The sequence below is a fragment of the Zootoca vivipara genome, chromosome 16 (assembly GCF_963506605.1).
Source record: "Zootoca vivipara chromosome 16, rZooViv1.1, whole genome shotgun sequence".
NCBI classification, from domain to species: domain Eukaryota; kingdom Metazoa; phylum Chordata; class Lepidosauria; order Squamata; family Lacertidae; genus Zootoca; species Zootoca vivipara.
Genome location: NC_083291.1, coordinates 26,076,876 through 26,099,907, shown reverse-complemented (window position 1 = coordinate 26,099,907; position 23,032 = coordinate 26,076,876). Strand labels below are relative to the sequence as shown.

The window sequence follows — 23,032 nt, the reverse complement described above, 5'->3', positions numbered from 1 at the left end:
CAAGGGCAACTCTGGAATTAGCAATAAGATGAGCAACCAATGCTGGAATAATTGAATAAATGGTTAATTACAGAAATAAAAGATTAGTTACAGCAGCCGCATTCACATAGGACCAGCAACTATTTGAGTCGATCTCTAGAGGATCAGGACATATAGAATGAGAAGAAGCAATGTGTTGGTGCCATGATAATTGTGGACAGGGGGCAGCAATAGATGCCAGAAATACATGGCATCCCTTATAAGGCTTTTATAGGGGATGCCATGGTTTTTTTGTGTGCGTTTTTTGTACCTGTCACTAAAAGGTAGATATGCTTCAGGAGAGAGAAAGACAGACGAATTGGAAAGGGAAAAGCGCCTAAGGCACAGGTGTTGCCTATTCCAAGATGATGGGAGATGCTAATAATCAGGAGTTATCCTCTGGTCTAAGGCTTCTTGGGCTTTCCTTTGCTGCAGGTTTGTGATAGGAGAACTGGGGTAAAACAAAGCTTTTGTAGATCACCTTAACATCCCTTTACCTGGAGAAAGAACATGAGGCTATGCATTCCATTAGAAACCCAAACGGAACAAAAGTTTTAAAACAGAGATGTAGGAGGAAAAACTGGAGGGGAAGTCGAGAAAGAGAATTGGGGGCTGGGGAGGCAAAGCTACCAATTTCTGGACTGACCTCAATTGGATGAGCTAAAACAGCACCTCAAACTCCACTTTACTTCTCTTATAGATTTCGTACTTCAATGAGGGGTTTGCCCAGATCACTTGGGGGGGGGTGCCTAGAGAGCTAGTGATATCTTAAGTTTTTCTGCCACAGATGCTGAGTGCAAAGGTTTGTGTAGTGCAAAATGAGTTTTGTCTATACATTATGAGTAGAGGTTCCTAGCCTTGATGGATGCTAATGCATGCTAACGTGTTGGCTGGTGGTTGTAGTGTCTGAGATACGGAGTTTTCCTTTGCCAGAACTCTAAGCAGGCTTGTTAGTGATTACACCCTCAGCTGGTTGATTGTGTTAGGGACCAGAACAGGAGGAAAGTATCTGCAGATTTTGGCGTTCTCGTACCTCTTCGCATATCTGGTAAAAGTCGCTTGGAAGTGAACGTGCTAAAGAAGGAAATCATGGGGCTGCTTCCTTATTGTCTTGGGTGCCTTAATCTAAGCCAGGCATCCCCAAACTTTGGCCGTCCAGATGTTTTGGACTACAATTCCCATCTTCCCTGACCACTGGTCCTGTTAGCTAGGGATGATGGGAGTTGTAGGCCAAAAAATCTGGAGGGCCGCAGTTTGGGGATGCCTGGTCTAAGCTTAACATCTCAGCCTAAATGGAGATTTGAAGTCAAATGTGACCATGGAAAATGATTGGGAAGTTGATTTCCTTGATAACAATGGTTGTGTCCTTCTAATGCTTGATTGGTCTGTTTGTTGCCAGTGAAGGTGCCCAGACAGAAACAAGTTGCCCTCAGTTCCCAGGATTATATTCCATTGTTAACTTTTAGCAAGTATTGGACTCTCGAGAGGCTAATGCAAATTGCCTGGGGCTATAATTTTATGCTGAGAACATATTTAATTCCACCTGCTGCAAGTCTTGTGTAAATATGAGATACTGAATGGTCATACTTTCCTTGTCCTAGGGTGGATTCTGAATATTTGATATTTGTAGTCTCAGTATATTGCCATAGCTGAACTATTGCTCTGTCTGTTCCGTAATTCTGAGGAATTTGTCTCTCAAGTAGCAATTCCAGTTGTCTCTTGTGCTGAGCTCTGTAACATGCGGTGTGGCTGAACAGGTTGTGCTTGTGTGGGGGTGTTTGCTGTCCATACTACAGGGTTCTCTTCCATTTAAGTAAGATGGTCTTGCATACTAAATTTATTTTTAATAAGTAGCATGAAATAGTTTGCTGGAATCCAGGATCATTATAGGGCATTGGTACAAGCCAGCTCATTTTGTCTTGAACTTGTGCTGAGGAGTGTTCTTAGATCTGTTTTACCTTGTCCTTTTGTTTTGCAACTGAATTCAAAGCAGGATTTGTGCTGCTGGCACTCTATCCTTTTACTTCCATTGTTGACTTCTGTAGTTGGTGAGGGCTGCTGTCCTGGTTTGCTTATTAGTGTCTCTCAAGTGTTTCCAAATTATAATGGCTTGGCTTGTCCTCTGTGGCCATAATCCAGCAAAACTATATGACTACATTGGGGCGAGGCGGCAGTATTTTGCATGCAACTTGTAGTTTCTTAATATGCTTATAGTAGTTTATTAGGACTGTTGAAGAAGCAAATTGCTTTTCAGATTAAAATGGCTTGTTTCTTCGGTATTTGTCATTTCTACCAAAGAAACTTCTGACTCCTTGCTCCAGTGCAGTACAAAATATGGAGCCTCTGACATTGATTGGATGATCAGGTGTGATTGCACAGCACATTCTCATTGACATCGTTCCGGGTACTCAAGGAGCAAAGACATTAGAATGTTTTCAGCCCAACTTTGGTTAAAAAAGGGGAATGTTGCCAATTCTGCTGGGTTAAAAACTTGAAAGCCCTTGAGGAACAGGCTGAAGAATGGTGAAAGGGGTCAAGGGAGAGGAAGCCCAGAAGCAAAGTGGCTGATGGAAGAGTGCAGAGTTGGTGATGGATTGAGAAATCAGAGTCTGAGGGAAGAGCAGGTGAGGGAGGAATGGCCTAGTGAGCAAAGAAGTCTTGGAGTTGTGGGAAGAAAGGGCTAATGAAAAAGAGAGATATCTCAGCGTCAAGGGGGAGTAGGTGGCATAGGGAAGGAAGGCGGGAGTGGTTAGAGCAGCGTTTCCTGAACTTGTTGTCTCCTGCTGTTTTGGGACAACAATTTCCACAATCCTTTACCACTGGTCTTGCTAGCTAGGGATTATGGGAGTTGTAGTCCAAAAACAGCTGGCGACCCAAGTTCGGGAAAAACTTGTGTTAGAGGAAACAGAACGAAGAAGCAAGTGGGCTAGAAAGTTGCAACCTAAGGAAGCAATTATTATTGGTTGGGTATAATAAAATGGGGCAGCAGGGAAGAACCAAGGACAAAGTAAGACGTAAGGGATAAGGAAGCAGATGTGCAATTGAGCTTTCAGAGCCTGGGGCAATGGGATTGCTAGACCCTGATAGGCCTGCCTGTACCTTTTAAGAATCGCATAGGAGGTGAGTTCTGTTATTTGTGACTTACTATCACTGCAGCATTTCACATGACCCTACTAAGGGGACAAGGACAGACTAGAAGTAGTGGCAGATTGGAGCTGCTGTCCTATAGAAGTGAAGCTTAAAAGGGTTGGCATTGCTGTAACAGGATAACTGCTGCCTACGTAGATTTGTTGAATCTTTTCTCTTAATCTGTACCAATTGGACCCAATCTGGCAGCAAGTATTTCAGCCCAATTTATAAGCTAATATTCTGTGGTGGGTGTGAGATCGCCACCACAAAGTGTAACTGATTTTTCCCCCTCCACTAAACTTTGATTATGAAAATCTTCCTCTCTGTTGACCAGGATCCCTGGGGAGCCTAGAACTTCATGGTTTGCAGGATGTGCTGGCTGCGTTAATACTTGGTATAGTTGTCAGAGCTTGGACTTCCCAGCTTCTGGTTTCGTTCATGGAAAAGATCACTTCAAGTTAGTACTGATATTCAAAACTGTGGTTGTTTCTGAGTGTTTATTCAAGCAAAAATAGGCGCTGATGCTTTGGGATCGTCAGATCTTGAGAAGGTGCTGCAGAATACAATTATAGTAGCAATAGCCTTTGGGTGGCGGGAGACTTTCAGTTACCTACAGCAGCTTAGGCAGCAAAATGCGATGCCCAGTGTTCTTTGTGTGCCTAAAGGGCAATAGCGTGAAGCTATTTAATTCAGTAAACAGTAGAACTTTTAACAAGATCTCATGTTCAGAAGTGTTTCCACCCAGGCTGATTCATAGAAGGGTCCCTTGAAAATTCCTAGCCTCTTACTAGCCACTTCCTCTTTGATGCTATTCAAGGGGGCTTTGGATGTTGGGTTGGGACATCTTGCCCACCTGACCATGACACAGAGCCTTGGCTTTAGTCTCTGGTGTATCAGTGACCAGTTCTGAGACCTCGTCATTGCTGGGCAGGCATGTACAGTTGAGGTTGCAATGGCCTAGGCAAAGTCCCAACTGGACCCGATAACTTTTGTGGTCCTTTGAGGTCTGAGGATGGGGAGAAGACAAAAGGCTTGGGAATAAGTCACTGTGTAGCTGAAGAATACTTTGCAGGCAGGGAGCGCTTTCATTTACAGATCCAGAAGCTCATCACATGGTGAAACAGCAAGAGTTCTAGTTGTAGAAGCTCCTGATACTCTTTGTGCCATGTAACTACCATCCATCGCATCCTCTAGGCTAGGTTTGGTTTTTCTCATTCATACAGTCCTTACAATGAGGCAGGGCGGAATAGTTTTGTTGCCAGAACTACAGGGCTATTTTCCCAGAGCCCTCTCATGACTGCCGCCTCCTAATGGGACATGGTTATGTTATATTCAGCCATATCCAACTTTGGGCCAAAGCTGTGGGTATCAAGTGCAGATAGATGCTCCCCTCTGTTGGAAATGAGTCCAGTTTGTGAGCGTGTCAAAGTCCGTCCTGTTGAAACACTTTTAAGAAAGATGGTTCTGTGTATCCACAGTTAAAATGCTGCAGCTAAGGCTTATAATGAATGTGAAGTCGTGAAGCAGGTTGTTGTAGCAGCATACAGAGGAAGGGGTTGAGCAGGCAGAGCCTCAAAATGGTGCCAAGAAATCAATCTCTATCCAATAATCATTTCTGTAAAACACTGCAAAGCTAGGCAAGAACTGTATTTGATAAAGATTGATTTCTTGGCACCACTGTGAGGCTCCATCTTATCTTTTGTGGTTTTGGTACAGCCTTTTTTCTTATCCTTTTTCACTGTAGAGCATCATGGGGTCATATGGTATTGCATTGGTCTTTCCCAGTTCTTGTGCATCTCCAGCTTTTGAGGGCTGCCTTCACGTAGTGAAGTGTGGATGCCTGCCTGAGAGGAGAAGGTGCATGCATGATGGTAGTGGTGAAGTGAACATAGTCTGCAGTGAACATAAGAGCTCTTCTGGATCAGACCAAAGTAGTCTGATCTAGTCCAGCGTCTTGTTTTCCACAGTGACCATCCAGATCCTTGTGGGAAGTCTAACAGTGAGGCATCAGTGCTATATCCCTCTCATGCTGCCTGCATATAAATTTTGTATAGATTTGTACAAATGCTGCCATTACCGGGATTTAAAAGGTGGAATTGACGTCCTGGATCTTAGGCAAGTCAATTGAAAAATTGCAACTCCAGCCTTACAATATTGGCAATTATTATTATTTTTATTCCTTTCCTAATGATCCCTGACATGGAATGTCATTTTCAACACTGTTGTACCCTCAGTTGTCTTTTTCATTGATTTATCCACCCCAATCCTAAATCGCTTTCCTAGTCAATCACCCCACCTGCTAACATTGACTGAACATTTCTCATTTCTCTCAACCTCTTTATTTTTATTACCCTGAACAATTCTCAGCAAATTTGACTACATTACTGCTTGCTCCTAGCTTCAGATGAACAAGCTTAAAACCACAGGCCCCGATGAAGGTCCTTTGGGGACCCCACTGATTAAATTTCTCTGTTGTGAGAACAGCCTGCTTATTCCACTCTCTGCTTCCTGTTCTTTATCCTATGGCTGCTAAGTTTCCTCTGGAGCCTTTGGTGAGGAATTTCTAACAGGGCATAATCCAGTGTGAGTTTGACATTGACTCCCTGCTCCTCTTCAAATGGCCATGTCCCCAAGCTGTTTGAGAGTTCACCAGCTGGAAGGAAGGAAGGAATAAGGGCACCTAATACTTTCATTGGAGCCTCGGGGCCTGCTTCCAGTCATCAGAGCATGCTTGTGTGTGATATCTGTGGGTTCCAGTGCTACTAACCGCAGGAGATTTAGGCTTCCATTACCGTTTTGATGCTTCATATTATAGTGCACTCACCCGGCTCTTCTCAGCATTTGTTGAAGGGGCGTTGTATGTCTGGGTTGCCTGGGCCTTTCCCCACTCCACCCAGTATCGTCCCCCAACTTAAGGCACTTGTCCTTGAACCCTGTTGCAGATTGATTCCTGGTGCTAGTGGGCATGTGCCTGGCAGCGTTCAAAATTTGCCAGGCGCATTTTGCACCTAGCTATCAGCCACTGTGAGGATGCCCGGGTGCCAGGAGGGCGCCTGACGTCTCCACCATCTGGAGGTGCATGCCTGGGGATCCTTGGATCTTGCCTGTTTTCACACACTAGCAACGCATCCTTTAGAATTCTATTAGTGGTATTTTATATGCACAATCGGAATGAATTTCAGGAACCAAAATGTCGTATTGAAAAATGCAACCTTTGTGCCATCTGGCCCCAAAATGGCAACTAGACATTCTGTTTTGGCGACTGTAACCTGGTTTAAGGAGCCTTTGGGCGCTGAGTTTCTAATACTGGTGCCTGGATATTTGACACCACTGGTTTGAAGGTGGTACTGCCAGACAACCAAATGGTTTTAGCTTTGTTTGCCAGATCAGCTTGTTTAGGCATGCATATGAATGAGAGAATATCTTCAGAGTAAAAACCCCAGCTTCTGCATTTACAGGGGGGTGGGGGGAACAAGAAACCCGCAGCACTTGGAAATTGATGGTGTGGTGTAATGTTTGATTTTGGCAACTATTTGCATTCTGTGGTTGGCTTAGAAAGATGCATTCAGTCAAGAGCAAAGAAGAGCTCAGTGCTTAAAAAGAGTTGCCGATTCCCAAGTATGCACTGAGTGTTTAGTTTGATGGAGGGCTGGTTTGGCATGAGTTTTGAGTCAGAAAATCCCCAGGTCGGATTTCAGTAAGCTCAATTTTCTAGCCTCTTCTCTGAAATACGGAGGACATAGAACCATTGCAAGGATGATCTATGTGGCTGCTTTGAGCATAAGATTTTGAAAAGGATGCCACCTTTTCACAGTGCAGCACTGAAGTTCCTTCTCCGGCTTGCATGGGTTAATAACTACTATGACAGCAGTGGGTGTATATACTTTCTTTCAGTCCCAGCATAGAGATCCATAAATCCTGAATCAGGTCCTAGCTGAGTACTGCTTATTCTGGCATTGACTCGCCAAGGTCTCAAGCTGTGTTCTTCCTCAGCCTTGCTGCAGGGTTGAACTTTGGGGACCATTTGCATGTGAGGCATGCTAGGGAGGGACTCTCCCAGAAGGAGGTGTTCCTGTGAGCTTTTCAGCCCAAGTGAAGTGTATCCAGGCTTACATTTTTTAATATTGTTCATATGCTTCTAGAGGGGAGAACCAGTTAAGTGTAGGTACGTTTTTCTGAAAGTCGGAGAGCTGGAGAAGCGTCTTCGTGGTCCCTGGGTGAGCTACAAAGGAGTGTGTGTTGGTTTTGTTTTCATGCTCATGGCTTGCCTTACTCTTAAAAGCACTTCCCTGTAGCTGACCCAAGTCATTCCTGCATGTTGAATTGTTTGCAGGCAGCTTTGCAGAAGATTTGGGTGAGTTCGCAAGCAGAGGTCCCTGCGCCAAGAAATAGGGAAGCGCAACATGTAGAAATATCTACGTAGGGGTCATTGTTCCCTGTTTAAGATCTGAAGCACCCCACTTTGTTCTTAAAAACAAAATGTGTACTGTACGTGTCATAGCGCATTCTTTTTCATCTGCGGGATTAGAAATGTCCTGCTTTCCTATGGTAGTTTTCTGTCACCATTTCATAAGTGGGAAACTTTGCCATGATATTCCCTCTATTGATCTTCATTCTTCTAGCAGTGTGTGGTCGGGATCTCACACAGCGATCCTGCCTGCTTTAGAGGCTGAGATGGTTATGGCAACCTTTTAGAAAGCTGTTTTGAGAACCTCACACAGCTTTCTGAATACTGAGGAAAGAAAATTGGGGAGTTTTTAAGACCAGCTTTTTATGTAATGGCTAAGAAAAATTGGGAAGGAAAGTTGAGACTGAAAACCCTCTTCTTTTTCTCAAAGCAGCTACTTCTCTGTCCTTCCCTTGTTCTCCTCGGAGGAATGAATGCCTATGCAAACTTTCCTAGAGGCCAGCTCCATTTCAGCTGTGTTGCTGAGGACTGTTATGCTGGGGGAAATGAGTTAACAGCTTAGCTATGGCAAGAATTTTCTATCTATAGGAAATCCAGTTGTGAGATCTTTACACTCAAACCTGCAGAGTGTGTGGCATTTCATGTGAGGCTCCCATTTTTAAAAGGTTTTGCATAATCAAAACCATCTGTTGAATTTTACCAGACACCAGACATTTTTGTTTGTTTTTTTAGAAAAAGGAAGTTAATCCTAGAAATTCAAACCAAAGCCTTGTGTCCGGGTGGCTATTTTGGGAGGGGGGGGGGCGTTGGAGCTATAGCTAGTCTGGGAAAGCCCTGCTTTAACTGCATGGAAAAGGGAGCATGCCAGTTCATACATGAACTATTTAAAAATCTATCCAAAAAGGCAAGCAATAGGTACTGTTGGCAGAGTGAAATACAGAAAGCGTTGCTTTATTAATGCCATGTGCTCATGCCCCTACAGTATCATTCTGCTTTCACAAATGGTCTGAAAAAGTACCAAGTAAAGACATGTAATCTATTATTGTCATTTATTATTATTTACTAAATTTGTATACCGCCCTATACCCACAGTTCACAGGATAAAATCACAATATAAAATCACAAAATACATAATAATAACAAAAGCAACCCAACCCCCCCCTTCCCATAACATTTTAAAAGGCATTGGATGGCAATCAGCCAAAGGCCTGGTTAAAGAGGAACATTTTTGCCTGGCGCCTAAAGGTGTACAATGAAGGTGCCAAGCAAACATCCCAGGAGAGCATTCCATAGACGGGGAGCTACTGCAGAGAAGGCCTGTTCTCCTGTTGCCACCCTCCGGACTTCTCATGGAGGAGGCACGCGTAGAAGGGCCTCAGAAGGTGAACTGAGGGTCCGGCAGGTTCATATGGAAACCTGCATATGAACTCTGAATTCTGTGTTGTTATAAAATTGTCTCTGCCATATGAGAAGACGGTTAGGGATTTAAAATGGGAGTTGTTGTTTTGGTCTGTTACTGTGTACTTTTATCCTGTACAGTATTTAATAAAATAAACAAATTTTAAATACATAAAAACATATTTTAATACATTTATTGAAATAAAACATTTAATTAAATAAATAAAATGTAGAAGGATACAATGAAAGGGTGGCCTGTACATCATGGAGCAACCGTTTCCTTCCCACCAGCCAAAGCAAAATGAGATAGAATGTCTGAGTTATGGTCACATGACTTTCCTGAACATGTGATCTTCCTTGTGAATAATGTGCTCCTACTTATAAAGCATATCTGAGCCCTTGCATGGTGAAGGTGGGGGTATGAATCAGGAAATCCTTAGTTTAAATCTTGTCTCTGCCTTCCCTCAACTCATTAGGTAGCCATAGTCCAGGCATAGGCAAACTTTGGCCCTCCAGATGTTTTGGCCTACAACTCCCATGATCTCTAGCTAACAGGACCAGTGGTCAGAGATGATGGGAATTGTAGTCCAAAACATCTGGAGGGCCGAAGTCTGCCTATGCCTGCCATAGTCACTCCCATAGGCAATATGGGGCTGATACTGACCAACTTTACCCTGTTGTATTCTTACAAAAAACATGTAATGTGTGAAGTTATTTTAGAGTATGTGCATTATCTAAATGTTAAGGTGATATTGATGATGATGGCATTTAAAATGACATGTTCTGTTGTTAATGAAATGTAAGTAAGCAACATTTACCATCCAATAGTAGGGGTAGTAGGGGTATCCCAGGTACTAAGACGATTTGCAGGGGTTTCCACATCAATCATCTGCCATCCTTTTCATAAGTGAACTGCAGTGATTGTGGCTATTTCTTCCTGAAAAGAGGGGATGTCTTATAATTTTAATGCTTACCTAGGCTTGGGAATAGGTTAGAGATTAGCTCTTTGGTTTGGGAAAGGCAAGTGACTGTTATAACACTATATGTTGTGGATTCAGATTGCATTGTTGAGTAAAATCAGCACTCAGTTCTACAGAGCAGAAAGCAATTGCTTGTATCATGGCATCTCAGCTTACATCCATTATGGGTATCTGTCATGGTTTCTTTAGCTCCACATCCTAGGGCACTGGGGAGGGGGGTGGGGAGCCATGAGGCCCGGGCCAAATGCAGCCTTCATGTCCTCTGTCCACCGCTTGGACCTCTACCCAGGCCATGCCCAGTCTTCTGACACTTCTCAGTGACCTTGCTCTGAGCTAACGTCAAAACATTTGACTTTTCTGAGTAGTTTGCACAGAGTTTAATGTGCAGAGTTAATTACCCGAGGTAGATTCACCCCAATTGTTGCATGTGTGAAACGAGGTCCACTCATGCAATAGGACTTCCTGCCTCTCTTCCCCCTGTGTTCCCCAAATCTGCTCTGGAAGGCTGGGGGGAGGGGGGACTCCCAGAACAAGTTTGTGGGGGGCACACTTGGGGAGGAGAGAGTGGGAAAGTCTTGTTGTGTGAGCAGACTTTGCTCCCATGTATAGCTATGTTGAATTCCACCCACTGGATGCTCCCTTAGTTTTGCTTGGGGGCCCCACCCAGTGATTGCCCCAGAACGTCCCCCATGATGGAATATTCCCACCCCTGCCCTAGTTGCAGATCTGCTTCGCCAGAACTGAATTAGGAAAAAAACAGAACTTGGGGGTGGAGGAGGTAGCCCTTGGGGGTAAGCAGCAACCTTCTAGCGAGCAGTGGATAGGTATCTTCAGGCACGGGGGTGTGATCCTGTCTCTTTCGCCCTGGTCTCAGGTGCCGGATGTGTTCCCTGACCTTCTACTCCAAGTCGGAGATGCAGATCCACTCCAAAACCCACACCGAGGCAAAGCCGCACAAGTGCCCTCACTGCTCCAAGAGCTTCGCCAACAGCTCCTACCTGGCTCAGCACATACGCATCCACTCGGGGGCCAAGCCCTACACCTGCAGCTACTGCCAGAAGGCCTTCCGCCAGCTCTCGCACCTACAGCAGCACACACGGTAAGGGCCGCGAGGGCGGGGGAGGCTTCCGCGCTGCATGTGCTGCCGGCATCTTCGCATGGGGGGGAGACTGCTCAGGGCAGCGTTGACATTGACTGCCAGTGGTTCCCCCATTAGTGCACCGAGCAAAGGTACTCCTCAGTGTGTGCTCTCTAGCCCTCTTCTAAAGAGCCGCCCGGGGCGAGTTGAGGGGGGCTGTTTAGCTGTCAAAGACAGGCATTCCTCTGTGATCCGTGGGAGACTGAAAGCTGTAGGTCAGGACTGGCAGCCTCCCCAAACGGCACTTCCTGAGCAGCCGTCCCTACCCCCCCCCAAGCCTACCCCAGCCCCCGGGGCTTCCCAAGCGCCCACTTCTGCCAGCCCGGTTCTCCTCTCTCTGACCTCCTGGTGCAGCTAGCGCTCTCAGCCTTTCGTTCTTTCTTTGCTGGAGCTCGGGGCAAGAGCGCTCCTTGGTTTTCCTCCCCTGTCGCCAGGCAGCATGGCGCCGTCCCTTGTGTCCTTGCTAGCCAGCTGGCGGTCATATCCCAACTGCTGCCCCTGCTCCTCCTCCTCCTCCTCTTCGGCAGGATCCACTCCAAGCTCCACACGGCGATTGTCAAGCCGCACAAGTGCCCTCACTGCTCCAAGAGCTTCGCCAACACGTCCTACCTGGCCCAGCACCTCCGCATCCACTCGGGGGTCAAACCCTACACGTGCCGTTACTGCCAGAAGGCGTTCCGCCAGCTCTCCCACCTACAGCAGCACACACGGTAAGGGCCAAGGAGGCTGGGGGCCCAGCCTGGCCCCCCGTGCCGTCAGCATGCACCTTTTTGGAGCACGCACGCCAAGCATGCAGAGTGGGGGGGCGCGGGGGGGAGGTAGAACGGCCCCGTCAATCGCAAGGGAGCGGCCCACCAGAGAGGATGGAGTGAGGGCTGCAGAAAAGACAACTGACCTTGCCAGGGCAGGGGTGGGCAGGGGCCTACCCTGGGGAAGTCTCTCCCCCCCCCACATTTCCCCCAGGGGGTCACAGAGAGAGAGAGAGTGGGGGGCAGACACGGGTCATTAGGGGTCCCAACCTATGGGAAGGGGGAGGGATGGCAAGAATTGGAGCGCAAGGGTGTGGGGAAGCTTCCATTGGATAGAAAGCGGAGCCACTTCCTTTAGCAATTCTGGCCTGGCCTTGGGGACGGTGTTGGTTCTTTTGTAAGGCCAATGAATGGATCTGTGGGCCTGTCCTTGGGCACTGTGGAGGGCAGAAGGAAATTGCCCACAGACTCCGCTTGAGCAGAGATCTTGCTCTCCAGTCCCTTGCCTTGGCACAACTGCGGGTGACTGTGGTACCGGTGAGCTTGCCTTTTGTCCAGGAGCTGCTTGTCCCTCTTCTTTTGTTCTTGCACAATCTTGCATGCTTCCCCCTTGCCCTTAGCTAGCTCAAGTCGAAGGAGTAAGGGTTTGCGACATGGGGTTCACACTAGAGAATTGAACGAATAAGCCTGGTGGAGGGGAGTTCACCTCTTGCTTAGCTCAACTGTAGGGCTTGATCGGAGCGTCTGGGAGCAGGGTTCTCTTTCTGTGTTTCTTCTGCTCATCTTCCCTTTGCGCTTTTCCTTTCTGCGGCAGGATTCATACTGGAGACCGGCCCTACAAATGTGCTCACCCTGGGTGCGAAAAGGCTTTCACGCAGCTCTCCAACCTGCAGGTAAGGTGGTGAAATTGCTTCATATTCCCTTTTGAAGTAGGACACTATATGGTCCTTTGTTTCTCCAAACCAGAGCAGAAAGGAGTTGTGGCTGGAGAGTGTTAATGTTAGAAAAGGAGGCATCTCTATATCTGTTCATTCCTCAAGTGCAGGATCTGTGGGTGTGACCAGGGTTGTGTTGAGAGCCTAGAACAGGCATAGGCAACCTTGGCTCTGCAGATGTTTTGGAACTACAACTCCCATGATCCCTGACCACTGGCCCTGTTAGCTAGGGATCATGGGAGTTGTAGTTCCAAAACATCTGCAGAGCCAAGGTTGCCTATGCCTGGCCTAGAATGAGCAGGAAGTTGTTTACTGTGGGGGGGGGGGGCGTTCATCAGAATTTAAAAGAATTGTGAAAATATTGAAATCCCTAGAGTTATTTTTGGAGGGTGGGCTGGGGATAAGACAGCTCCCATTGATCTCAGTGGGGCCTAAGTTCAACCAGTTTAGTCTGCTTTTATGGATAGCTCAGTTGCTTAGAGCGTGGTGCTGATAATGCCAAGGTTGCTGGTTCAATCCCCAAATGGGATAGATGCCTTGCAGGGGATTGGACTAGAGCAGGGGTCCCCAAATGCGGGGGATGCGGCCCAATCGCCTTCTAAATCCGGCCCGCAGACAGTCTAGAAATCAGCATGTTTTTACATGAGTAGAATGTGTCCTTTTATTTAAAATACAGTACATCTCTGGGTTATTTGTGGGGCCTGTCTGGTGTTTTTACATGAGTAGAATGTGTCCTTTTATTTAAAATGCATCTCTAGGTTATTTGTGGGGCATAGGAATTCGTTCATATTCTTCCCCAAAATATAGTCCGGCCCCCCACAAGGTCTGAGGGACAGTGGACCGGCCCCCTGCTGAAAAAGTTTGCTGACCCCTGGACAAGAGGATCCTCGGGGTCCCTTCCGACTACAATTCTATGATTCTCTGGTCCCAATATTAGTAGTTTTAGTACCAATATTGCATAAAATTAATGAAGTGTTCACTAGACATTGTGCAATAAATGGAACAGACCAGTCTTATCCTACTACAGGCTTGCAATTCTGAATCAAAATAAGCAGCCTGAAGAAATGTGTGTGTGTGTGTGTGTGTGTGTGTGAGAGAGAGAGAGAGAGAGAGAGAGAGCTGGAAGTCTGAGTATCTGTTAAATGAAAAGGCGAGGATGTTCATGTGTGCCTTTTTTCAATTACTGTGGTGCAGTCTGATTTGGTTGCTTAAGTAATTGTGGGAAGATCAGTGGTTGTTGCCTGTCACAGTAGGTAGATAGCTTGATCTATAAAAATTAAGATGTTCCTATCGGTATGAATAGTGACAAATCTTAATGCTGAATTCAGAACAGCTGCCATTGCTTCCTGTGAACCGTGTGTGTGTGTGGAATCTGCTTGTTAACATGACTACATATGAATTTTAATGGCTTGGGGGGACGGGGGGAGCATGCATTGCAGAATACAAATTCTAAAAATTAAAGGCTTTGCTTGAAGATTTTGGAAAGGATAGCTTAGGGTGTGCTTGCATCCTTTTTATGCTGAACAAACCTGAAATGTGGTATGAGTTTGGAGCAGAGAAACAAAGAAGGATGGGATAAGGGAGAAGGAACATTGGGAGGGATGGGGAAAGAGATGGGTAGATGGAGAACCTCGTGAAGTGCCCAGGTTTGAACTCTGGACACAGCAATTTAAGCAAGGTTTAATTAACCCATCTTCATAGGGGAAAGGCCTGGAGCCCAGGAAACAAAATTGGATGCTAAATCCCAACACACTGTCCACTTTCTTGGTTATTGCATATTTAACCAGATAAGTTAAATATTTCTCAAAGTCGTTTTCAGAATATTTTAAACGAGGGCTGGTGGTTCAGTTAGCAGCCTCTTAATGAAATACCATATATAACTAATCCCATCTTTGCCAATGCTAGCATCAAGAAGAAAAGGAGATGGCTCTCCTCTCTTTCCCGTCTGGTGCATTTAGGTCCACTTTACCCCCTTGCAATGCCCCACACCTTTTATGGAACAGATTCTGCACCGCTTGCCCATGATGGCAGCAGGGAGAAGAGGAGGAAGGACAAGTCAACTCGCACAGCTTTAGGTATTGTTCAAAGTCTGCCAAGCGACAGCTGATCTCTCCTAAGTGGAAGTGTGGGGCAAAGTAAGGAGATGAGGGTCAGCAACACTCTGAAGCCACTATTACTTAACCTTGGCCTCTGAGAAATGGAATAGAGATGGTAGGGAATGGGTGAATGGGTCTTTGAACATGGCACCACAATAAGAAGCTAGGTTTTATCAATACAGCTTCTGCCGTGTGTGCATATGTGTATAGAGAGAGCCAGTGTGGTGTAGTGGTTAGAGTTGCAGACTAGGACCATGAAGACCTGGGCTCAAGTCCTCGCTCAGCCTGCCAAGATCACTTATGATCTTTGTCCAGTCGCTTATTCTCACTTCTTCCATCTCACAGCCCTGAGCTTCAAGGGCTTGATTAATGAAAGCAATGGTGGGTGGGTTGGGGGTACCATGTTTGCAGCCTTGACCTTGGAGAAGGGTGGAATATAAATGAAGCAAATGGTATAAATGAAAGCTGCGTTGGTTTCATATCACTTTGGGTTCCTTAAGTGCAAAGGCAATTAACTGAGAGGACAGCTAGCATTTGTATGGCTGTCCAAAGCAAGCATAAATCTCTGGCTATAGAGTATGTTACAGGTTCAGTATGTCAGGTCAAGAGCAAGCTTGAAGTCTCAGGTGTGTAGAGATTTGAAGGACCTCTATGGAATCAAGACTTGGAGTGCTTGTTAATAATAATAATAATAATAATAATTTATTATTTATACCCCGCCCATCTGGCCGGGTTCCCCCAGCCACTCTGGGCGGCTTCCAACAAAACAGAAATTCTAAAACACAGAAATCCATCAAACATTGTTCTTGAGCTTAGAATTCTGGGGTGACTACCGGCTAACTTGCCCTTTCTCAACCTTGGGTCCTCAGTTGTTGTTGGACTACAATACCCATCATTCCTTGCTGCTAGGACCAGGAGTTAGGGATGGTGGGAGTTGTAGTCCTACATCCCATATGAAGGATCATGTTCCTCCCTCCAGAGAAGGAACTTGTCACAGTAAGCACCAACGTTTGCATCTGGGGACATGGGCGTAGCCAAGAGGGGGCAGAGGGGCAGCTGCCCCCCTCCCCCAGATCAAGTGAAATAATAAAAACACTTAGCTAACTGACCAGTCATGTTGGTTTTGTCCCCCCTCCAAGTCCTGCCCCCCCCAAAAAAATCTTGGCTACACTGATGTCTGGGGACCCTTAAATAATCCAATAGCAGAATGGGCAGGGCGTCCATGTTCTGTGATTAGCATCACCCCTGAACCTGCTCCAGAAGATTCCCCTAACCCTCCAGACCAGATTTTGGGATTGCACAGGGAGAGAGGGGGATGATGAAAAATGGCCTCCTCTTCTTGTTCCACTGACAGATTCCTTCCAGACTGTTGTTATTGGGCTCCACCCTCGTTTCTGACTGCATCAGTAGTGGGGCTGAAGTCTAACTTTAATCCGCACCCCTTCTGTCTCCTCTCATGCTCTGCAGTCCCACAGAAGGCAGCACAACAAAGACAAACCATTCAAGTGCCACAACTGCCACCGTGCGTACACGGATGGCACCTCTCTCGAGGTCCACCTGGCCACCCACACGGTGAAGCATGCCAAGATCTACAACTGCTCCATGTGCAATCGGGCTTACACCTCAGTAAGTACCATCCTGTGCTGGGTCTTGGCAGTACTTTGGAAAGAGATTCCCCATGGCTTCTCTGTTAGCATGAAGGAGATAGTTGTCCTGTCTGTCTGTCTGTCTGTGTCTGGTTTTATTTTCCATCTCTCTTCTGTTACAGGAGACATACCTGATGAAGCATATGCGGAAACACAATATCCCTGATGCCCAGCAACAGGTGGCTGTGGTCCAAGCCCAGGTGCAGGCCCAGGTCCAAGCCCAAGTTCAGGCCCAGGTTCAAGCCCAGGTCCAGGCCCAAGTTCAAGCCCAGGTCCAAGCTCAGGCTCAGGCTCAAGCTCAGGCATCGCAGCAGCAACAGCAACAGCAGCAGCACTTCCAGTCACAAGGCGGCGGGGCAGCCGGGGGCCCGTCTGGAGACAACCCTCCCAACCCGCCGCCCCAATGTTCCTTTGACCTTTCCCCTTACAAGACTTCAGAACATCACAAAGACATCTGTCTCACGGTTAGCACCAGCGCCATCCAGGTGGAGCATCTTTCCAGTTCCTAGAGACCTTGCTAGAGGGGAACGGGGGGAAAACTCCTTGCTCGTAATCTGTGCCCGAGGGCATTTCTGGTGTGGCGGCCTCTCCTCGTGCAGCAAGCAGCCTCTGGCCTCTTCTTCTACAGCTTCCCTTTGGGTGGGCAGGGGGAATGGGAAATGGGGGCTGTGTCCCCGTAGCGGCTGCCCCTTGGCTCAACCATCTGTGCTTCAAGGCGCAACAACAGCACGTCCTAGACGTAGGGGAACGAGCCGGTTACTTGTGAGAGGCAGTCCTCTGTTTCAGGAAGCATCTTTGGTTCGTCCAGGGAAAGCCCCCGTTTCTGTCACTTTATGAGACGAAAGGAGAACGCCCTTTGGTTGCCTAAGTGAGGTGAAGCTGTTTGATGGAAGGGGCTGCAGCAGCGGCTGGCCGATGGCGGATGAGCGAGGGCAAGGGAGCCTCTGGAAGCTTTCCCTTGGGTGGGGAGCGGAGAGCACTTGCTCTTTTCGTCTCCCCTCCTTTCGAGGGGGAGGAAAAATGGCTGCTCCAGTTCTAGGTACCAAATGTGCCCACCTTGCAGACGTGTAGGCAAAAGGGGTGTTGCAGAGGGTTTGACCTGTACCGGCTGAATCACACACTGTAGGTGGCTGGCATTGAGGTTACAAACCTTTCTTCCCAACCAGATGCAGAAGTAATGGGGGGGGGGAGGTTCGGCCCCCGTTGCAACAAGAAGCCTGCTGCAGATAATAAGATGAAAGTCTGAACCAAAACAAAATAAGCAGCTGGTGGTGACAGTGCCAAAATGAAGCCCGGTCCCTTCCCTCAGAGAGGAGGGGAGGTTGGGGGCTAGGGAGGCCATCCTTCTGACTTCTTCCCCCCCAGGATCACAGGCTGCACCCCCAAAAGGGAGTCCTTTCTGAGGGGCCAAGGGGAAAAGGAACTGCTGAGCTGCTCCTTGCTGCACATCGTCCAAATGCTTCCTTTGCTCTCTCAATCGCCAAGAAAAAACCCGGAAGGAGGTGGCTGCAGTGGCAGCACACAGACAGCAAGGCAGCGACTGAATCTTGCAGAGGGTGGACAGTGGAGAAGAGGGGAAGACGATGGAAACAGCTGCTCACACAGAGAGAGAGACCAATGAAAAAAGGGGGAAACCCCAAGCATAGACTCAAACTCCCATTGAATTTAAATATATCTATATATCTATATAAATATATATATACAGATAGATAGATAGATATATCTATTCACACCCCAGCCCCATTTGGCCTGCTCTGTCCTTGCTGTAACTGTTTTTATCTGTGTTTATAAAACGCATTATCCTTGCACACTTTTGCTTTTCAATCCTTGATTTATGCCCTTTCTTGCTCTCACCATCTTCCAAGTTATTTCCCCCCATTTTCTCTTCTGCTATCGCCATCTTCCAAGTTATTTCCCCCGTTTTCTCTTCTTCTGCCCCCTCCCCAATCTCTCTCTCTCTAATCTTGTGGTTTCCTATGCCATCATTTCAATTTTCCTAGTTATCACTTGAATCACAGAGGAAGGGAAGGAAGCGGGGAGGGAGCTGATTGGAATTTGAGCAACAACAACGGAAAGATCCCTTACGGGCATGTGAATACCGCAAGGGGGAGATTTGGGAGGAGGGGGGTTGTAAGGACTCTGCTTTTTTTTATATAAAAATAATAATACTGGTGCATAAAATAGAAATTGGTTCAGATGCTTTTCTATGTGAATGAAGGTACTGGGAATCGTTGGCAGTAGCTGCATGCCCAAGGCCAAGAGTATGGGGATTGCATGTTCTCCTCTCATCCATGAGAGATCCGGCCAAGCAGGAACATTGCAAGCCACCTTCTATGCAAACTGCTCTTGCTTCCCTGAGTGCAGAAAGCAGCTGCTGTTTGAACACAAATCCATAAGTGACCTGATAACTCTTGGGATGGACCAGGACTGAAAAACACGTTCCCCTCCCCACCCACCTCCAATGGGCCACACGAAGCCCCGCTGAAACTAAAAGGCACATTTGACATTTCAAAACTGAGGTTCGGCTCCAGGGACTGTGATGAATTTGAATGTGTGTGTGTGTGTGTGTGTGTGTTGTTTCTGTCGTCAGACATGGTTGCAAATATCCTAACAAAAGTGCCATGCGTGTATAGTGTGTGTGTGTGTGTGTGTGTGTGTGTGTGTGTGTGTACGTACACAAACATGCACATGTCTGGCTGAATCCTACACTTCCTTCTCATTGGAGTGTGAATTACCTGGGCCTGATAATATATGTCTTGGTTGATCATGGTTGCTAACCATTGTTGGAGCTGCAGGAATGGTGTGCCCTCTTTTATTTCCGTGTACCAGCTTCCACATGCCAGCCATAACCTTGAGTTAGTAACTAAAGTTGTTGTATGTGAATACCCATGCAGTGTTTCAGCATAAGAGTAATTCCAGTTCCTACCAGAAACATTGGGGCAGATGAACGCTTTCATGAGCCACAAATGAGGCAGTGTTGGCATTTCCCCAACACAGCAGAGTCTAAGGCTGTGTACAGACCATAACTGAAGCATATGAGAACACTGTCCGTGCCAATGGCACCCATATTCACGTCTCCCCCCCCCCCCAATTATGCTTAGAAGGTTTGTAATTGGCAAAACCTGTTTGACCACAGAGGGGCAGCCTATGAATGTATGTACCATGGGCAAAAGTGGTACACTCTTTCAGGCCTTTGAGAAAAATATATTTGCACTGCTTTCAGCACTTAAGGAGTCAGATAATGTGCCTTGGGGGTGGACACCAATTCATTTTGTACATGAGAACGCCGACTTCCGGGGCTTGTTTAAACTGACCTTTTGACTCATTCACCAGAATGAAGCAGCTATCTCAGTCTCCTCGCTCCTCCGTGAGGAGGTGACTATGGGGTGTACGTTGAGAATCCTGTTTTCCAAGCGTAGAAACGGCCTGTGTCCTTAATCTGATGCGGGCCATTGAGATAAAGAATTGGACAGCGCTGAGAGCCACACGTGGTTCCAGATATTCAAGCCTGGGCGGGTTGGAGTTGCAAGGATTGAACCTACCTGTTGGTCTTGGAAATTTAACAGGACGTGAGTTGGGGTAAGAGCACCGCAGTCTATTTGGCAATCATAAAGCACCTTGCGTATGTGGGCATCTTCCCAGGCTGGCACCCCTCTTCTGCACTCCCCTAACTTTGATTTGGTTGCTGTTTCGGTCAGCATCCCCACCTCTGAGCTGCACCAGAGAGGGAAGAGATCTGAGAGAAGTGGGTAGTGGGAGCTGAGAACACAGCGTTGCTTATGGTGAATAGAAAAGCGCTTCTCCGCAGATGCAGTGTCTAAAGTAGCCAATGAAAACACATCAAGTCAAGAAATGCCAAATGTTCCCAATGCTGGGCCAGTGTTCATGCTTTTCCCGTCTTCAGTAAAGAAAGAGTACCAGTGGAATTTGGGTAACTGAATATTAAGGCAACCATTTCCTGTTTTTGCTCGTACCTCGTTAAAAACGCAGCATCAGTTCAGTGTAATTTTCACTTCTCTCAAAAGACCTTTCGAGTTGCATTTCCCAGAGGGAGAGGGGTATTTTAAATTTCAAACTTTTAATATTGCATTAGATCTTTTTGTATTTAATTTCATTACTTTTTTTAAAAAAGAATAAACTCCGAAAGCCCTCTTAACCTTCATGAAACCAAATTTGTGTGTGGTTGAATTTTTAGCAGTTGACATGGCTGGAAGGGGTGCTGTAATAAAACCATCCTCTAAACTGAACGTGTTTTAAAAAAAAAAAGCTTCAGAAATTTTGTTGTTCATGCCCCTCTTTGTTCCTAAACATTAGAATGTTCACACATATTCCCAAACACTTTGTTTGTCTTCATACTGCTTTCATTATTTTTTCCCATACTGCTTTTAAATGCCAAAGAAGGTAGAGGAGATGGCTGTATCATTTGTTGTTACTATCAGCATGTGTATACTGTATATGTATTTATTTGCATCCCACTCGTTTTCAACCTAAATTTATGTTCCCCTGGGAGCTTTAAGCAAAAGGTAGGAAGGAAACCAGTAAGTACAATAAAACTAGCATACTATTATAATAATCCAGCCAATTGGACAGTAAAATCAAAACTTCCTAAATTAAAAATAGTAGCATTAGAAGTTGTTAAAAGTCTGTGAAAATAGAAATGTGCTTGCTTGTGCCCAAATCAGGATTTGCCAGCCTAGCTCCCATGAAGGCTTCCACCAGTGCCCCAGACTCTGGCCTTTCTTTTCTTTTTAAAAAAGTAATTCTCTTGCCCTCCTAGCTAGAAAATTGTGGGGCAAAACATTAAGGTATCTTCTAAGCCAGGGTTTCCCAGACTTGAGTCTCCAGCTTTTTCTGGACTACAACCCCCATCATCCCTAGCTAGCAGGACCAGTGGTCAGAGAGGATGGGAATTGTTGTCCAAAAACAGCTAGAAACCCATGTTTGGGAAGCCCTGTTCTAAGCAATTTCTCTGAAATGAGAGTAGTGTTTTTCCTGGTATACTGAGGAATGCTCCCTGTTAGTAGACAGCATCATCAGTATTCATTGTTCCGTTTATACCCCACCTTTCCTCCAAGGAGTTCAAGGTGTCATACATGGTTCTCCATTTTTGTCCTCACAACAACCCTGTTGAGCTGAGAGACTCTGAATGATCCATATTCACCAAGTGGGGATTTGAATCATGGGTCCTAGTCCAGCTCTCTAACCACTCCTGATCTCCATAATCGGGACTAGCAGAGCAGAGGGAACTATTCATGGTAAGCATAAGGTGCTTGTCGCTCTGATTTTGTTTTACTCCATGTTCCCCATGGTAGCCGTTTTGCCATGCCCACTCCATTGCAACTAACCAGTCCAAAAAGGTTGGCAACCGCTGGGCGAAATGATCAAACCAGTTGCTGGTCCTGTATGCTCATTCTTTCTCATGTAACACTTGTCTTTTGCCCACCCAACAGAGGAGCACTGATTCATGGGCTTCTCATATGTACCTAAGAAATTCTCCATTTTTTGTGTACCTGGTGAATGTGCTTCATGCCTCAGGACAGTTCAATCTGGCTTTGGTTCTAGAGGCTGATCAGTGCTCCCAAACGATGAACTCTGATCTCTCAGAGGAAGTGCATTGGCATCTAGAACACCATTGCACTCAGGCCCACCTCATGGCAATACCTCCATCTTGTTGAGATACAGCTTCCGCTTAGTGGTCCTCATCCAGTCAGCTCAACACTTCGTGGCCTCGCTTGGACAAAAAAAGAAAGAAATGGACATGCCCTCCCAACATTTTCCCGATGGAAATAGGGATGTCCTATTCCATAATAATAATTTTGCTATTTATACCCCGCCCATCAGACTGGGTTGTCCGAGCCACTATTGGCAGCTTCCAACATATATAAAAACATAATTAAACATTTAAATTAAACATTTCCTATTCAGGGCTGCCTTGTGGGTTGGATAACTCCATACCCTCCTTTCATTTCTCCAATGAAAATAGGGACGTCCTAGGGAAAAGTGGGAAATCTGCAGTTACATAAGGGTAGTCCTAGACCAGGCATACCCAAACTTCGGCCCTCCAGATGTTTTGGACTACAATTCCCATCATCCCTGACCACTGGTCCTGTTAGCTAGGGATCATGGGAGTTGTAGGCCAAAACATCTGGAGGGCCGAAGTTTGGGGATGCCTGTCCTAGGCTGTATAGGAGGCAAGGTAGACCCTCGTGGGACCACATAGTGTTAAACTACGGGAAGAGGGGGAGTAGTCTAGTACCCCCTGGAAATGACAATTCAAGCAGGAGCAGAACCACAGCAACACAAATGTCCAAAATCCCCACCTTGGGCAGTATATCTGATGGATACTGAAGGCCAACAAGAGGTCAAGGAGAATTAGCACAGTTGCACCCTCTTTACTATCTTCCTGTCATTGAAGGCTAGGCCAAGGCAGTTTTGGGATCAGACCCAGGCCTGTAGCCAGGTTGAAATGGATCCAAATGCTCAATCATTCCAGAGGTACTGCAATGTTGCACTCAAGTATCATGCCTCTAAAGGG

The 23,032-nt window shown here is 46.4% G+C and overlaps 1 protein-coding gene across 8 annotated transcripts in view; it reads left to right on the top strand.

Moving 5' to 3' along the window:
- Nucleotides 1-20,343, top strand: part of ZNF384 (zinc finger protein 384) — a 28,723-nt gene extending 8,380 nt beyond the window's left edge. For 5 of the 8 annotated variants that reach the window (XM_035140918.2, XM_060269167.1, XM_060269171.1 and 2 more), the window contains exons 5-10: nt 3,482-3,604; nt 10,808-11,032; nt 11,599-11,781; nt 12,635-12,713; nt 16,319-16,477; nt 16,620-20,343. In XM_035140918.2, coding sequence (XP_034996809.1) covers nt 3,482-3,604; nt 10,808-11,032; nt 11,599-11,781; nt 12,635-12,713; nt 16,319-16,477; nt 16,620-17,006 — 1,156 coding nt within the window. In that variant the 3' untranslated portion in view covers nt 17,007-20,343. The remainder of the gene's footprint in view (nt 1-3,481; nt 3,605-10,807; nt 11,033-11,598; nt 11,782-12,634; nt 12,714-16,318; nt 16,478-16,619) is intronic. The other 3 variants (XM_035140916.2, XM_060269168.1, XM_060269172.1) reach the window with 3 other exon arrangements.
- Nucleotides 20,344-23,032: the final 2,689 nt, after the last annotated feature.